At 34.3% G+C, this 18,975-nt stretch overlaps 1 protein-coding gene across 1 annotated transcript in view; it reads right to left on the bottom strand.

Annotated features, from left to right (window-relative positions):
- The window catches only part of LOC148941249 (retinal guanylyl cyclase 2-like), a 274,002-nt gene that overhangs the window by 207,372 nt on the left and 47,655 nt on the right, over positions 1–18,975 (bottom strand). The window contains exons 2-4 of the mRNA XM_089104131.1: positions 15,086–15,249; positions 14,399–14,648; positions 6,056–6,270 (exon numbers count right to left, since the gene is read on the bottom strand). Of these exons, the coding sequence (XP_088960257.1) occupies positions 6,056–6,270; positions 14,399–14,648; positions 15,086–15,249 (629 nt within the window). The remainder of the gene's footprint in view (positions 1–6,055; positions 6,271–14,398; positions 14,649–15,085; positions 15,250–18,975) is intronic.

Here is an 18,975-nt window from a genome sequence, read left to right as displayed (position 1 = left end):
TGTTGAAAACTACTAGTGAACCAATAGTAAAACGTTGCCCAGATAAACAGAAAGGTAAATACCATGGCATAATTCGCCGTTGTTACCAGTAGAGTGTGAGAAAAGAGATATTTTGGGATTTTTCTGTTAGCATAGCATCTTGTTTGTATTAAGATTTTTTTTTTGTGAAGAAAAAAAAAACTAAATAAAATTTGATTTTGAACGCCTTATTATAGGTACACTAAATGTTGAAAACTACTAGTGAACCAATGGTAAAACGTTGCCCAGATGAACAGAAAGGTAAATACCATGGCAGAAGTCGCCGTTGTTACCAGTAGAGTGTGAAAAAAGAGATATTTTGGGATTTTTCTGCTAGTATAGCATCTTGATAGTATTGAGAATTTTTTTGTGAAGGAAAAAAAAACTAAATAAAATTTGATCTTGAAGGCCTTATTATAGATTCACAAAATACCGAAAACTACTAGTGAACCAATGGTAAAACGTTGCCCAGATGAACAGAAAGGTAAATACCATGGCAGAACTCGCCGTTGTTACCAGTAGAGTGTTAAAAAAGAGATATTTTGGGATTCTTCTGCTAGCAGAGCATCTTGATAGTATTGAGAATTTTTTTTGTGAAGAAAAAAAACTAGATAAAATTGGATCTTGAAGGACTTATTATTGGTTCAAAAATGTTGAAAACTACTAGTGAACCGATGATGAAACGCTGCCCAGATGAACAGATAGGTAAATACCATGGCATAACTCGCCGTTGTTACCAGTAAAGTGTGAGAAAAGAGATATTTTTGGATTTTTCTGCTAACATAGCATCTTGATTGTATTAAGAATTTTTTTTGTAAAGAACAAAAAAACCTAAATAAAATTTGATCTTGAAGGCCATATTATAGGTTCACAAAATGTTGAAAACTACTAGTGAACCGATGATGAAACGCTGCCCAGATGAACAGATAGGTAAATACCATGGCATAACTCGCCGTTGTTACCAGTAGAGTGTGAGAAAAGAGATATTTTGGGATTTTTCTGCTAGCATAGCATCTTGATTGCATTAAAAAAAAATTTTATGAAGAAAAAAAAACTAAATAAAATTTTATTTTGAACGCCTTATTATAAATACACTAAATTTTGAAAACTACTAGTGAACCAATGGTAAAACGTTGCCCAGAAGAGATATTTTGGGATTTTTCTGCTAGCATAGCATCTTGATTATATTAAGAATTTTTTTTGTGAAGAAAAAAAAACCTAAATAAAATTTTATTTTGAACGCCTTATTATAGGTTCACAAGTTGAAAACTACTAGTGAACCAATGGTAAAACGTTGCCCAGATGAACAGAAAGGTAAATACCATGGCATAATTCACCGTTGTTACCAGTAGAGCGTGAGAAAACAGATATTTTGGGATTTTCCTTCTAGCATAGCATCTTGATTGTATTAAGAATTTTTTTTGTGAAGAAAAAAAAACTAAATAAAATTTGATCTTAAAGGCCTTATTTTGGGTTCACAAAATGTTGAAAACTGCTAGTGAACCAATGGTAAAACGTTGCCCAGATGAACAGAAAGGTAAATGCCATGGCATAATGCGCCGTTGTTACCAGTAGAGTGTGAGAAATGAGATATTTTGGGATTTTTCTGCTAGCATAGCATCTTGATTGTATTAAGATTTTTTTTGTGAAGAAAAAAAAATTAAATAAAATTTCATTTTGAACGCCTTATTATAGGTACACTAAATGTTGAAAACTGCTAGTGAACCAATGGTAAAACGTTGCCCAGATGAACAGAAAGGTAAATGCCATGGCATAATTCGCCGTTGTTACCAGTAGAGTGTGAGAAATGAGATATTTTGGGATTTTTCTGCTAGCATAGCATATTTATTGTATTAAGATTTTTTTTTGTGAAGAAAAAAAAATTAAATAAAATTTCATTTTGAACGCCTTATTATAGGTACACTAAATGTTGAAAACTGCTAGTGAACCAATGGTAAAACGTTGCCCAGATGAACAGAAAGGTAAATGCCATGGCAAAACTTGCCGTTGTTACCAGTAGAGTGTGAGAAAAGAGCATTTTGGGATTTTTCTGGTAGCAAAGCATCTTGATAGTATTGAGAATTTTTTTTTGTGAAGAAAAAAAAACTAAATAAAATTTGATCTTGAAGGCCTTATTATAGGTTCACAAAATGTTGAAAACTACTATTGAATTAATGGTAAAACGTTACCCAGATGAAAAGAAGGGTAAAAACCATGGCCTAACTTGCCATTGTTACCAGTAGAGTGTGAGAAAAGAGATATTTTAGGATTTTTCTGCTAGTATAGCATCTTGATTTTATTACTCACCGGCATAACGGCATAACTCACCGATGTTACCAGTAGGGTGTGAAAAAATAGATATTTTGTGATTTTTCTGCTAGCGTAGCATCTTGATAGTAATGAGAATTTTTTTTGTGAAGAAAAAAAAAATAAAATTTGATCTTGAAGTCCTTATTATAGGTTCGCAGAATGTTGAAAACTACTAGTGAACCAATAGTAAAACGTTGCCTAGATGAACAGAAAGGTAAATACCATAGCATAATTCGCCGTTATTACCAATAGAGTGTGAGAAAAGAGATATTTTGGGATTTTCCTGCTAGCATAGCAGCTTGATTGTATTAAGATTTTTTTTTTGTTAAGAAAAAAAACTAAATAAAATTTGATTTTGAACGCCTTATTATACGTACACTTTGAAAACTACAAGTGAACCAATAGTAAAACGGTGCCCAGATGAACAAAAAGGTAAAATCCATGGCATAACTCGCAATTGTTACCAGTAGAGTGTGAGAAAAGAGATATTTTGGGATTTTTCTGCTAGCATAGCATCTTGATAGTATTGAGAATTTTTTTGTGAAGAAAAAAAAATTAAATAAAATTTGATCTTGAAGGCCTTATTATAGGTACACAAAAAGTTGAAAACTACTAGTGAACCAATGGTAAAACGTTGCCCAGATGAACAGAAAGGTAAATACCATGGCAAAACTTGCCGTTATTACTAGTATAGGGTGAGAAAAGAGATATTTTGGGATTTTTCTGCTAGCATAGCATCTTGATTATATTAAGAATTTTTTTTTTTGAAGAAAAAAACACCTAAATAAAATTTGATTTTGAACACTTTATTATAGGTACACTAAATGTTGAAAACTACAAGTGAACCAATGGTAAAACGTTGCCCAGATGAACAGAAAGGTAAATACCATGGCAGAATTCTTCGTTGTTACCAGTGGAGTGTAAGAAAAGAAATGTTTTGGGATTTTTCTGCTAGCATAGCATCTTGATAGTATTGAGAATTTTTTTTGTGAAGAAAAACAAAAATAAAAATTTGATCTTGAAGGCCTTATTATAGGTTCGCAAAATGTTGAAAACTACTAGTGAACCAATAGTAAAACGTTGCCCAGATAAACAGAAAGGTAAATACCATGGCATAATTCGCCGTTATTACCAGTAGAGTGTGAGAAAAGAGATATTTTGGGATTTTCCTGCTAGCATAGCAGCTTGATTGTATTAACATTTTTTTTTGTGAAGAAAAAAAAACTAAATAAAATTTGATTTTGAACGCCTTATTATAGGTACACTAAATGTTGAAAACTACAAGTGAACCAATAGTAAAATGTTGCCCAGATGAACAGAAAGGTAAAATCCATGGCATAATTCGCAATTGTTACCAGTAGAGTGTGAGAAAAGAGATATTTTGGGATTTTTCTACTAGCATAGCATCTTGATAGTATTGAGATTTTTTTTTGTGAAAAAAAAAATAAAATTTGATTTTGAACGCCTCATTATATGTACACTAAATGTTGAAAACTACTAGTGAACCAATGGTAAAACGTTGCCCAGATGAACAGAAAGGTAAATACCATGGCAGAATTCGCCGCTGTTACCAGTGGAGTGTAAGAAAAAAAAATATTTTGGGATTTTTCTGCTACAATAGCATCTTGATAGTATTTAGAATTTTTTTTGTGAAGAAAAAAAAACTAAATAAAATTTTATCTTGAAAGCCTTATTATAGGTTCACAAAATGTTAAAACTACTAGTGAACCAATGGTAAAACGTTGCCCAGATGAACAGAAAGGTAAATACCATGGCATAACTCGCCGTTGTTACCAGTAGAGTGTGAGAAAAGAGATATTTTGGGATTTTTCTGCTAGCATAGCATCTTGATTGTATTAAGAATTTTTTTTTTGTGAAGAAAAAAAAAACTAAATAAAATTTGATTTTGAAAGCCTTATTAAAGGTACACTAAATGTTGAAAACTACTAGTGAACCAATGGTAAACCGTTGCCCAGATGAACAGAAAGGTAAATACCATGGCATAACTCACCGTTGTTACCAGTAGGGTGTGAGAAAAGAGATATTTTGGGATTTTCCTGCTAGCATAGCATCTTGATTGTATTAAGAATTTTTTTTGTGAAGAAAAAAAAATAATAAAATTTGATTTTGAACGCTTTATTATAGGTACACTAAATGTTGAAAACTACTAGTGAGCCAATGGTAAAACGTTGCCCAGATGAACAGAAAGGTAAATACCATGGCAAAACACGCCGTTGTTACCAGTAGAGCGTAAGAACAGAAATATTTTGGGATTTTTCTGCTAGCATAGAATCTTGATAGTATTAAGAATTTTTTTTGTGAAGAAAAAAAAAACTAAATAAAATTTGATTTTGAACGCCTTATTATAGGTACACTAAATGTTGAAAACTACTAGTGAACCAATGGTAAAACGTTGCCCAGATGAACAGAAAGGTAAATACCATGGCAGAACTCGCCGTTGTTACCAGTAGAGTCTGAGAAAAGAGATGTTTTGGGATTTTTCTGCTACCAAAGCATCTTGATGGTATTTAGAATTTTTTTTTTTTTTTTTGAAGAAAAGAAAAACTTAATTAGAATTTGATCTTGAAGGTCTTATTATAGGTACACTAAATGTTGAAAACTACTAGTGAACCAATCGTAGAACGTTGCCCAGATGAGCAAAAAGGTAAATACCATGGTATAACCCGCCGTTGTTACCAGAAGAGTGTAAGAGAAAAGATATTTTGGGATTTTTTTGCTAACATAGCATCTTGGTGGTATTGAGAACTTTTTTTTGTGAAGAAAAAAAAACCTAAATAAAATTTGATCTTGAACGCCTTATTATAGGCATACTAAAGGTTGCAAACTACTAGTGAAACTAATCGTAAAGCGTTGTCCAGCTGAACAGAAAAGTAAATACCTTGACACAATCTTCCGTCGTTACCAGTAGAGTGTAAAAAAAACCAGACACTTTGGGATTTTTCTGCTAGCATAGCATCTGGATTTCATTGAGAGTTTTTCTCCTCTCGTCGATCTCTGTATACACATAATACAAATAAAAGTATGGTTCGAGATCGTATCTATATTCAAAAGGGCAAGTTAAAAAGGATTAGTGAGACAAAAACTAGGAGAAATGGAAGAAAAACTGTAAAAAATCTTAAGAAAACAATTTCTAACACTGTTAAAGTTGAAGAGCTATGTGTTAAAATAGGAAAAAAGATGGAAAGGTAACAAAAAACAAAAAAATGAAGAACAGTGAGAAGCGAAAACAACAAAAACATAAAAAAATCTCAAATATGGTGCTTCATGTGATATCCAAAACTTTAAACAAAACTGTGCTTATAAATGGGTTATATTAGAAAGAGACAAAGAATATGATGAAAACTATTAGTAGAAATATACAAATGAAAACTATGAGTAGCCAAAAAAGATATAAGGGAAAAACAAAAAAATTCAAAAAATTCATCCAACTCCCTATTATTTAGTACAACTTCATTTAACTTGAATAAAATAAAATAAAAAAAAACTGATTTTAAACGAGAAAAAGGGCAAAAGAGCCGAAAATCTAAATCATGATAAACTGTTTGAAGCAAAGACAACTAAAAACTATGAATAAAGAAGTAGAACCGTTCCTATTTGTATCTTCTTGCTCTTTTAAACACCAGAATTAAATTTTGAGTACATCATTAAATTTTACTTTAATTAAATTTAATTAAATTTTACAATCCCCAATACAATATAATCATACCTTAGGCAAAGAAGGATGAAGAACATCATGGGACAGAACAAAGACGTCAGTGGTATTTGACAATGATGATAGCACTGGATGAACGAAGTAAGGCACATTAAGATCATCTGTGTACAAAAAAATCAATACAGGTTGACTGCTACTCCTTAACTGAAAACTTTCCAAAACTTGCGCAGCACCAATCATTGCACCGGGGTCCAAAATGAAAATGAGAACTAAAAGAGAAACATCAGTCAATATGAAGTACTTTCCTAAGACGACTATAAACAGTTCCTTAAAGTTCCAATGACAGTCAAATTGAAATTTGATTGTTTGAATTGGCGAAGTGGAAACTTTTACAATCATATTATATTTTATGAAGTTGGGAAAACCTGAAGTTACATTTATAAAAAAGATGACAGTTATACTGCATATAGCATGCATGCTGTATAACTAACATGTTGTATAAGAAACGATTACTTGGGTAAAAATCACCAAAAACAAGGCAGAAACATTTGGCACTAAATAACTTAAGAAGTTGTGGCTTTCATTGAAGGGGTAGTTGTCTTTGGGAGTCAACCCAGACTGTTAGTGTTTGATTTTTTACGGACGAAAGGCATTGCCAAATTTAATTAATTACTTTCGCTTGATTATTTTCGCAGTTCAGTATGGCAACATTGGTAAAAACCGATATTGCCCAAAAAACTTTATAGTTTTGAAACAACCATAATAAAAACCTTAGAAAATTGCGATTTTTAGGTATAAATAGACCTTAGATGGGTCTTGGGAAATTTTTTTTTATGTTGGTGGCCATGATACATAAACTATTTTCTTAAAAAAAAAATGGAGCTACTTTTTACACACTCCTACTTTATGAGTAATATTGTTTTCATTAATGGTTTCAGTAAAAATGTCAAATACTATATCCCTACTAATTTTTTGTTTTTTTTTATTTTAGTGAGGTTTTTGCTAGTACGGTCCAAAGTATCTTATCAGATGTCAAATAATCATGGAAATTGTTCTATTCTGTTCATCCTGTTCCGTCTCTATTGGTCAGCTGGTTCTGTTCTTTTTCCACATAAAATAAGAAACGTACAACCAGGTAGTCTTTTTTTCCCCTGTTCTGTCTTATTTCTTTCGACCTCTTTCCAGCCTATTTCAGTTTCAAGTTGTTTTCTTTTCACTTCTGATTTCAAGAATATTTACTCCCTTACGAGCATGGGAATCAAGAGCACTCGCCTGCCCAGAATTAAAAAAATTGCGAAGTCACAACTAAGATAAAATCTGAATTGTAATCCCACTGTTTAACAAACTTAGCCAATACCCTTAGAAAAAAACGTCTCAAAAGCCAAACTGTAATTAGAATCTCGAAAATTTTAGTAACCCACTTAACCAAAACGGTAAACATGTCGAGAAAACACGCCTAAAAAGGGAGCTATTATATTTATAAACTATATGTTGATATTTGGTGAAATTGTTACATTCAACATACTCTTTTGCACGTTCAGCATACAAAGTATGTTGTACGTTCAGTATGTTCAGTTTTTTATATTTTCAGTATTTTCAACATACTCTTTTAGGTCGTTAAACTCTCCATTAGATGCTGACATCTAAGGGCTCTTCCAGCCTACGTAATAGAGATTTTTTCACACTATCATAAAGAATCATTCACATTGAAGACATAAGACTTTACGTTACGTTTAATTCAAAGGTTGTTACATTTAAAGTTACAGGTCTTGCGTTTATATTCCTTCTCATTGAAAATCTTCCTTCCACACTGCAACGTTAATTTGTTATAATGTAACACACCATCACCATAGAAAACGATCACAATGAACATTCGCAAAAGCTTTGAATTTGCAAAATATGACACCAAGAAACGGTGACAGTAAAGATGATTTGGTACTCGCTCTTGTAGCTATCCTTAGGGAATCTAGTCAGGAAGTAAACTATATTGTCCCATTTATTCCAATTTTATTTAGGGAAAATTTACTCTTTTTAATTTTTTACTTTTAATAAAACTTTTCTTTGATTTTTCCAACGTTCATATTTTTTATGACATTGATCTTCCTTCCAGACAAAGCTCTTTAAGATTCTAATAAACGTTTTAATGCCATGCAGTTTTTTTCATGACTTTATGTTATGTTGTGTAATCGTGAAGATCAAATCGTTTTTATAAATCTATTTAGAATTTACGAATCTAGAATTTATAAATCTATATTTGTAAATCTCTATTATCTAAAAATCTATTCTCTATGTTTAGGTAGAACTTTATGTTACGTAATTTTATGGTGTTTTATGGAAAAGTAAATAAAGTACAAACAAAATATAATTTATGGATTATCATTTAATAAATTTTCAAAACAAAATTAACAAACTTTTCCTATGAAGCCTTTCCCGCTTGATCACAGCTTGAATCTCTATCACCATTCCACATTTTATTTTTTGAATATTCTGCTTGTGATGATTGTGATAATTTTCGTGATAACTTTCTATAACATTTTTCATAAGGTTGATAGAGCTACACTCGATAGGTAGGTACAGTCGAAAAATTTATTTTTAATTTTATGTTATGTAATTTTATGGTACGTTATGCAAAAGTCAATAAAGTAGCAACACAATAGAATTTATTAATGAGCAATTAATAAATTTTGAAAATAAATAATTAATTTTTTCCTATAAAGCCTTTCACGCTTGCAGTGTAAAAAAATGGATTTCCCACAAATTCTTCTGCTGGAATTTAAACAAGTAAAAAAATCAATTTTTTTGTTGAAACTGTGATTCGTGTTTAAAGTCCAACAAGTTGTTGAAATTATCAAGATTTATATACTTTTCAGTAGAAAAAAAAATTCTCTGCGTTAACAGGTTTTAGTAACCAAAATGTTTTGGAATTTCTTGAATAACCTATTAAATTTAACTATGGTGACGTTTGAAATAAATTTATGTACAAGCATTTTATGTACAAACACAAATTTACATACAAACATTTTTAGCTTACGCATGATAATTTGGAGCTATTTAAGAAAATCATAGGAATTTTTTAATCTTGTATGGCCTTTTGAATAATTACAGTTTATTCATAAAAGAGCAAAACATTTTTTGCCGTTTATAAATAAACACAAGACAGTATATATGATATTTTAATATCATACTTAACGAGATTATTTATGTAGCATGATTACATAGGTTAGCTGGGAAACGGAAGATTCAAGTAAACTCGATGATGCATGGAAGATTCTATCTCTAATAGGGAGAAGGACTGTTTCTAGCATATGTCGAAACTTGCTTATTGAGGACTGTTCCTGGTTGCTAATATGACCAGTTGGAATCAGATAGATGTGATCCGAGTGGCTGTGGAAGTGTTAATCTATGTGATATTTCTGGTTGCTGTGGCTAAAACATATGGCTTATAGACATTGTATGTTAATCAGAAGTGCCACCGTGAATGAATTATATCCAAATATGTTGATAAATATGGTAGTTCAGTAAATAAACCGAAATTTTTATTCGGGCTTGTAAGTCCAATATTTTTGTTTCTTCAGAAGTTGAAAGTTCTACAATGGTTAGGAAATTCTAATAAGGCCCTAAATATTCAATTCTAACGATCTTCAGCTATTGAAACTTCAGTTTTTATTTATTGAGACACATTACAAACAATTTTGTTGAATTTAAAACAATTTTTTTACAGTGTGATCAGAACTTGAACCTCTATGTCCATTCCACATTTTTTTTATTAATTTGCTTGTGATTATGCAGATGATTTTAGCCTATTTTTTTTATGGTTTTAAAGATTCTTTGCGTGAGAATAATGTGAAGGGGCTTGTTTAAGTGTGAAAGGTAACTTACTGAATATAATTTAACCACTAAGCATAGAAAATTACATACACAGCGTGAAAGCCGCTTGATCCGTATTGATAAATGGCATGACATGTATAATGTTTTAGAGGTAATTACTTGGTAAGAAAAAAAAAAAAAAAAAATATTAAGATATGAGAGAGAGAGAGAGAGAAGAAGAATAAAAATACTGTCATCCTAATCCAGCAATTGAGATAAATGTGCACTTGAACGTAGTTTTGACCTTACTCATATATCCAACTACCTAGGAACAAACAGTATAACTGAACCATCAACCAAATAGAAATGTCCAAATCCATGCAAAGTCGTCATCAGTAAATGTAAGTCGTTGTAAATTCACAAGCAAAAGCACCCTAAGTCTAGCGAAACATTTCCAAGTAGTACCCTCCATTAGGGCTAATCAGAAGAAATACCACCTGCCTTAACGGGTTTCGAGGCTTTACTTTCTTTGCCCGGCACAGTGGAGCCTCTACCATAAGATCTTTATGGTATCCCTATGTTAGGTAAAACTGTTGAAATACATATATACTAGTAAAACCACTCAAAACTGCACACAAAATGAGTTTCATTCTTTCCTTATTAAAATCCCAGAGGTCACATGTTTACAGGTTTAGTTTCAGTCTTACGTTATACTGCATCGACTCACCGGACCTAGCGAAAGCAAGCATGAAAAGGGCTATCCTATTGACCTTTCCAGAAAGGGTCCTTGACTTTACGTTAGTTTTCCAGACGAATTATAGTTCGCTGCGCTTTAAAAATTTGGGATCAATACTAGGCTACGAGCGTGCATTGTAATTCAGTAATGTGACGGATATTCTTCAAAAATTTTTAGATTTCTTTCAAAAACATTCTATTTCCCTAAATTACAAGAACAGTTAAAATTTTCCAAACATATTGTAGTTCAATTTTACAATAATTTATGGTTCTTCTTAAAAATGACATTTAGGTCGTGAATTCTTGTAGAGATCTACTGGCCTAGGTTAGATGTGAGCAAAGCCGCTGGTAACAAAGACCATACCAAGAAGGGTTAGGGGGGTTCGACAACCCCCCCCCCCCCCAAAAAAAATGTTCGTCTGACTCGTAAAAACGTAACAAAAGGAATATAAGCAAATTTTTTATGCGTTTTTTGATGTTTTATTGTGTAAACCCCATCCTCCCCCCCCCCAAAAAAATATCTTTGAGTAAGCTTCCCACCCTTCGGGAAAATTCCTAGGTACGGCCTTTCTGGTCACTAGGAGGAACAAAATGGTAAGAGGTCACAACCAAGGTGCCTAGAGTCTTTAGTGTGTTTTGTAAAAATAGGGATCAAGTTGCCTCAATCCACTTATAGATCAAAATAGAAAATAATCATAATAAACATAGTGAACCGATCACCAAAACATTTGCTGGTAGCCAAAAGTGCTGCCATCTACTGTTATAGGCCAATTAGGTTGATTTTGTCTTCTGATTATCATTGTTTGGGACTGACGTAGGGTACTGATATCACGTGTGGCCCCTCAATATCCCTAGGTCTCTCATTGTCAATTATATTGGTGATTACTTCCTGCTCCTTACTTATTGGTATATGATCGATGGCAAGAAAATGAACTCCTGAAGTGAGAGAATTATTTATTTTTCCCGTCAACGCAGATCAAAAGTCCCTGGGGCTGATGAGAGTATATTACATGATTTTTATTGTTTTGTGCAATAATTAATTTATCATTTACTATCTTGAAAATTTTGACGGACTGACTACTTCAATGTTATGGTACTCATCGGAAAAATAAGGTAAAAAAACACACAAAAGGGAGTTAAGTTCTTATTCGGTGCAATAACAAACTAAATCCTAAAAAAAATCAAAAGAAATGCACAAATCTGCATCCCAGAAAAACCCCATGGTGATTCAATCACCCCCTCCCTTCTCCCCGCCTGATTTTTAGCAGATAAGTATAGATATCACAACACGCTTGAAGTAAAACAATGCGGTTTTTTGAAGTAAAACAGGAGTTTTAGTATGTATTAATGGAGGTAAAAAGTAGGCCTCTGGTCCTCTTTCCCCTCCTCCCCAATCCCAAATTCTGATGCTATGGAGCAAAACTTCAAATTCAATATATGTATATTTCAAAGTTGGCTTATCTTAATGCGGTTAGAAGTGGCTTATTCCAACAATGGAGAATCTCTTACCGCTCACAAAGAAGGTGGCTGGAAAGAAATATAGATTTGTAGACGCATTGTCTCTTGCCTTAGGTTCTCACGCAAGGAGCAACATTAAAGGTTATAACAAACAGATATTATTACGAGCATGAACGGGATTGTCCCCTCCTCAATATCTCGCTCTTTGCGCTAAACTTTGAATTGTATCCCAATTCTTTAAGAACGACTCATGAAACACAAGGGTCGTTTAATTACAATTGGAAGCTTTTTTAAAAGTACTAAAAAAAACTTTAGCGTAAAGAGCGAGGTGTTGAGGATGTGGCAATCCCCTTTACGCATGTAATAATTTTTACGCGTCATAAAATTAATTCAAAAACGTTCAGAAAATAAATAAAAAAAGAGTTTTTATAACAGAAAGTAAGGGGCGACATTAAAACTTAAAACGAACAGAAATTATTCCGTATGTGATACGCGCTGTACCTTCCTCAACGCCTCACTCTTTACGCTAAAGTTAGACCCTTTCTCACAACTCTACTTTTCAAAACAACAAAAACTTTAGCGTAAAAAGCGGGGCATTGAGGAGAAGACAGCCCCTTTCATATACGGAATAATTTCTGTTCGGTTTAAGTTTTAATGTCGCCCCTTACTTTCAGTTAAAATAAACTTGTTTTTTTTATATTTAATTTCCCACAGTAGAACCATTGAAATAAAACTCATCCTTGTCATTACGGCGAAAAATATGGTTGTTATATTCACGGTGAAATATGTGAGTGCTGTGACATATCCTGCATACTACCTGATAATGAGCAACATAAAACAAAATATATCAAGAAGTGCACCAAATGGCATGAAAAGCAAATTAAATTAGCATTCGCTGTGGCCCAGTCTGAAGACAAAGTTTGTGGACAGTTGAGACAAAATTTTTGCCTCAAGACAAAAAATTTTTCTATGTTATTTATGTTTAAAGTTAGCTTTTTTGAGGGGGGGATGTATACGAGAAGCATAGAACCTCTCTTCTGTGAAGCTTTTTCACTTCTGGGATAATTTACTCTGAAACAGAAAACTAAGCACAAATTTTTTTGGGGGATGGAGCAATAAGTCGGTCTTTTGAGTCACAGCAGTACTTTACCCCTAAAAGAGCTGTAAAAAAAAAGTGTCATCATGAGCTATCAAATATAGTTTTAAAGTAAGAATGTGAAGTCTTCTAAGTCTTGAGTGAAGTGACTACGTCTGGCATCATCGGAAATACAAAAATATATAGCAAGTGTAATCTTTGTAGGAAGAGTAGGACGAATAAAACATACATATCTTTATTGTTCTTGCCTTAGGGAGATAAGATGGTATGTTTTCCTTTCCATCAATGAAAATTGATTGGATTAATAAGATATTAATGATTAATTGCCCAAGAAGCGTTAAATATGTTTGTAGTTTTGTAGCTGTGATAAATGAATTTTTAAGAAATACACGTGTCTCCGTGTACTCCGTGTAGAAATACGGCGAATCTCCAGTATATTTATTGGGGGGCAAGAGGGGTCCATATCTGGATAGTCAAAGGGCACGGGATGTATAATATTTTTTCTCCACATTATTGGGGGGGGGGGGCAACTGCCCCCCATTGCCCCCCCCAAACGAAGCCCTTGTGTGTGTAGTAAGCAATGTGGCCCAATTTTTTTTTTTAAAGGGTGGCGGTTTGAGGTTACATAATACCCACAGAATATTCTTCTTTATTCCATTGGTACCATCAAGGTCTGTCACTTTGGTTTTGCATAAGTTTTTAACATTCGCACGTACGTGCTGACATCTGTTAATTGCCCAAGTTAAGGATTAATTGCCCAATTAGCTGTGGTAAATTTTATTGTGAGTGTTTTACTCGAGTTTGGTTTTTCTTGAGTTATGTTTTACTTGAGCTACATTTTATATGCGTTATGTTTCGTTCAGTTTTACGTTTCAGTTTACGTTTCAGTTTCAGTTGTTATGTTTCGTTCAGCTTTTCGAACTCAGCTATGAGTTGAGTTTTCATACTGAGTTTTGTCTTAAACCCGTATATTAAATATTATCATTTTTTTTACTAAGAATTAGTTAATGGTTTTTTATGCTAATTATTTGATCACTAATTAATCACTAATAACTTAATAAATTATTAAAATCAACGCTCAGTTCTGGTAATCTTACAAAGCTGAAAGTAAGGTCTCTGATTTAATCAACAATTGTTAATTAATAAATAATTAATTTATCAAATATTTATATTACCATAATTTAATACAATCAATGATTGAAAGTAATGCCCAGATTTGGTAGTCCCAAAAAGCTGAAAATCTCTTTAGACCGGGTACAACACGTAAAAAAGGTTAGTTTACTTGTGGTACAAAGTCTTACCTCTAATAAATCTATCACTTAGATACACACTTCTAATTGCAAAATCAGGTACACGATGAAGGGTCCACGTCCCCTTTACATTTATCTCCTTTTTTAGGGTTTCTTCCAAAACTTCGGAATATCTTTTCCAAAACCTTCCCTCACTATGGACAATTCCAATATTCCTCCAGTCATACTGATTCAATAATCTTAGGATTATTCGGGCAGTATCAAACCAAAATGGGGTAATTTGCACCACGTTACTCTTGCTCTAGAAAAAAAATTGATGGGCAAAGAATATTCTATCAAAATCTTATTAAACATTAAGAGTAAATCACCGCTCCAATTTAACACATGCCATCTCTCTCTCTCACTTACTCACTCACTCTCTCTCTCTCACTCTCTCTGTCTCTCTCTCTCTCTGTCTCTCTCTCTCTCACTTACTCACTCACTCTCTCTGTCTGTCTGTCCGTCTGTCTGTCTGTCTCTCTCTCTCTCTCTCTTTCTCTCTCTCTCTCTCTTTCTCTTTCTCTCTCTTTTTTTCTCTATCTCTCTCTCTCTCTCTCTCTCTCTCTCTCTCTCTCTCTTTATCCCTCTCCCCTCCCCCCTCTCTCTCTTTCCCTCTCTCTCTCTCTCTCACTCTCCCTCTCTCTCTTCGTTTCCATATATTCCGCTTACCTCTTCTTAATTATACATTCTCAAGCTTACCAAAGGACAGGACCAAGTAACAGGATACGTATATCTTGGAAAATCGATTAAAACTGAAAGTAAATCACACAATTCAAGGTCGCCAGAAAATATTGAAGCTTTATTTCTTCCTGAAGCAATAACACCAACAACATCAACGACATGATTTGAGGTTGAGCATGTATCTGAAAAAATGTAGGAGCTTAGTTTTTAGGGTTATCACATAATAACATGAAGGGCTGATTAAAAATCAAGTTTCTATTTTCAAATGAAAGTAAAGAGAGTCATTAAACCTTAATTCTAACTTAAATATTTCTTATATTGGGGAGCTCCTCAGCCTTCCGCTCTTTTCGCTAAAGTTTTATCGTACTTTAGGAATCTTTTTAATTTCAATTCAACATCCCTTCTGTTTGAACAGTCATTCCTAGCAAACTGTTACAAAAAGCAAAACTTGAGTGCATAGGAGGAGGAGGGGGGGGTTAAGGAGTAGTCAATCCCCGTCATATAAGGAACAATTTATTTTTGTTTTAAGTTTCAATGGCGTTCCTTTGAAAATAATGTTTTCTTTTTAATTTCAGTTCGCTTTCAATAGCCTACCCATGATTACTCTAAACGCAAGGAGGTAGGTTTTCCAGTAAATAGTAATAATGATAATTGTAATAGTAATAATAAGAGTGAGGTATTGACGAGGGGGCTAACCCCCTCATATACAAACTAGTTTCTGTTTGTTTTAAGTTTTAATGTTGCTCCTTACTTTCAGTTGAAAAATTTTGTTTTTTTTAATTTAATTTCTTCATGTTTTTTTAAATAATGCTGGAAAATCCAGCGCCCTCTTCATAGAAAACTCCATTAAAAATTTCTGCATAGAAAATCCTCCCACGTAACCCCTTCCTCTATCCTCCCCCCACCAGAAAAAATCCTCCCTGAAAACGTCTGTATACTTTCCAATAACCAATACTAGCCTATATGGAAACAATGGGCAAAGTTCATAACTTGCAGTCCTTCCCCCGGGGAGCGTGGGGGATTAAGTCATCTTCAACGACAAAGATATTAAATTTTTTGACTATGCTGAGAAACCTGGATATCTCAAAATTTCTATAGGGTGACTTTGAGAAAAAATGAGCTTGGGAGGGGGCCTAGTTGCCCTCCAATTTTTTGGCGACTTAAAAGGGCACTAGAACTTTTAATTTCCATTTGAATGAGTCCTCTTGCGATATTCTAAGAATATTGGGTCGTTATAATCAGCCCTGGAAAAAAAAGACACGAATCCGTGATCTTTCTTCTGGCAAGAATACAAAATTGCACATTTCTGCAGATAGGAGCTTGAAACTTCTACAGCAGAGTTCTACAGCAGGGAATTTCAATAAGATTCTATGACTTTTAGGGGTAGTTTCCCCCTTTTTTCGAAAATAAGGCAAATTTTCTCAGGCTTGAAACTTTTGATGGGAGTAGAGAGGGGGGTGCTACTCGTGACAGTACATAATTTGGCTATCAAAAGAATGTATCTCCTATCAGTACACCAAATATGGGCATGGAATCCCCAGGGAGAATGATTGCGTAATCAAAGTGTGTCAATGACCTAAATTACCAATGTCGATATTGTTGTTGTTGTAAGTGCACGCTCTCAGCGAATGTCAAGGTCGATGTTGTTGTTGTTGTAAGTGCACGCTCTCAGCGAATGTTATGAGTTTCCCGGAATTTGGAACACCTGTGCTGTCGACCTCAATTCACCTATCGTGAATCAATAATTCCCCTTAGAAACAACAAATTAATTCTCCTTTCTTGACAGATCAATCAATCAATGACATCATCTGTCAGACTTTAAAAATTTTCGCATAGAAACGATTCTCCAGGAATAGATCCAAGTCATTAATGTCTTTGCCTCGGAATCAACTCTTTTGGTCGAACTCCAAAGGATATTAATAACCAAACGCCATGGAAACAATTCTCCGAGAAACATCTTAGCGAAGAATTGTTTTAGCGCGGGAATCAGGTTTCTTATTAATTTGAAATGCATTAGCGCAGAGATGTCAAAAAAAAGGAACACGCTGAATTACGTTTAGGGATTATTTGGGCGAAACTGTTTTAGACAGGTTATGGAATTATTTCGGCGAAACAGTTAGAGACATTTTAAAAGATGATTTTTGAAGATATTTTGGAAGAGGTTTTGAGTGTGGTCGTTATAATACACAAGTTTCATTTGAACAGTGTTGTAAGGTCCTCTACCCCAACCCCAAAGGGTTCCGATCCCCCTACCCCAACCCCGAAAGAAAGCCCCCGGTCCTCAAAGGTCCCCCGGGCTCCCAAAGGGCCCCCCGGCTCTCAAGGTTCCCCCAGACCCCCCCCCCGGGGCCCAAAGGGCCCCTCCCCCCTTTGGCCCCCCAAAGGGGCCCCTCTCCCTCCATCTCATCCCTCCTCCTCCCCCTCCCTCCTCCCCTCCCCTCCTCCTCCTCCTCCCCTCCTCCTCCTCCCTCCTCCTCCTCCCATCCCCTCCTCCCCTCCCCTTCACTCCCCCATTTTTATACTTTTTTTGTGCATTGAGACACAGAACGACCCCCTCCCCCCAGCCCCTCCCCCTCCAAAGGTCTGATTTTTCAAAGTTCATTTTGAATTTCCTTCGTTGAAATGCAAGAGTTGGAATGTTTCAGTAGTGTTTGGTTGTGGTTTACCTTGTCACAGTTACATTTTCTTCATTTTTCAAAGTTCATTTTGAATTTCTTTCGTTGAAATGCAAGAGTTGGAATATTTCAGTAGTGTTTGGTTGTGGTTTACCTTGTCAAAGTTACATTTTCCTGATTTTTCAAAGTTTATTTTGAATTCCTTTCATTGAAATGCAAGAGTTGGAATATTTCAGTAGTGTTTGGTTGTGGTTTACGTTGTCACAGTTACATCTTCTTGATTTTTCAAAGTTCATTTTGAATTTCTTTTGTTGAAATGCAAGAGTTGGAATATTTCAGTAGTGTTTGTTTGTGGTTTACATTGTCTGAGTTCCATTTTCTTGATTTTTTATGGTTCTTTTTTAATTTCTTTCGTTGTATTGCATGAGTTGGAATTTTTCAGTAGTGTGCTGTTGTAGTTTACCCTGTCACAGTTACATTCCCTTAATTTTTCAAAGTTCATTTTGAATTTCTTTCGTTGAAATGCAAGAATTGGAATATTTCAGTAGTGTTTGGATGTGGTTTACCTTGTCACAGCTAAATTATCATGATTTTTCAAATTTCCTTTTGAATTTCTTTCGTTGAAATGCAAGAGTTAGAATATTTCAGTAGTGTTTCGTTTTGGTTTACCTTGTCACAGTTACATTCTCTTAATTTTTCAAAGTTCATTTTGAATTTGTTTCGTTGAAATTCAAGAGTTGGATTATTTCAGTAGTGTTTGGTTGTGGTTTGTACGCGATGATATCCCCTGCAAATATTTAGATAACTTCAATGACCCTAACCATGAAACGATCTGGGCATTATGCAAGCCAAAACATTTACCACGAGATGTCTCTTGCATCATTATTGCAAGTATCTACTATCCTGAAAGCGCCAAAAACAGACGGCTGTTGGTATCCTACCTTCAGTCTACGTTAGACACATTACGTCAGCGGTATAGCCACCCGGGCTTCATAATAGCTGGTGACTTCAACCAAACAAAGAAACAATGGCTTGCCAATACGCTGGGTATGTCACAAGTGGTCAAGATACCCACCCATGTGACCGGGAGCACCCTTGACCTTATTCTTACAAACCTTGCTCCATATTACAAAGACGTGTCTTCGAACGGGCCATTGGGCAAATCGGACCATCACACTCTGCTGATGAAGGCAAAAAGTGAAATCAGGAAGCTTAAGAAAATATAAGTACTCCAGAGACCTATCACGAAGTCTGCTATTAATACGTACGGAATGTGGGTCGGTACTCACTGCT

The sequence above is a fragment of the Artemia sp. Qi Xiang Cuo genome, chromosome 18 (genome assembly GCF_049724085.1).
Source record: "Artemia sp. Qi Xiang Cuo chromosome 18, ASM4972408v1, whole genome shotgun sequence".
NCBI classification, from domain to species: Eukaryota; Metazoa; Arthropoda; class Branchiopoda; order Anostraca; family Artemiidae; genus Artemia; species Artemia sp. Qi Xiang Cuo.
The sequence above is the reverse complement of the archived record's forward strand: the minus strand, read 5'-3'. Positions and strand labels throughout refer to the sequence as shown.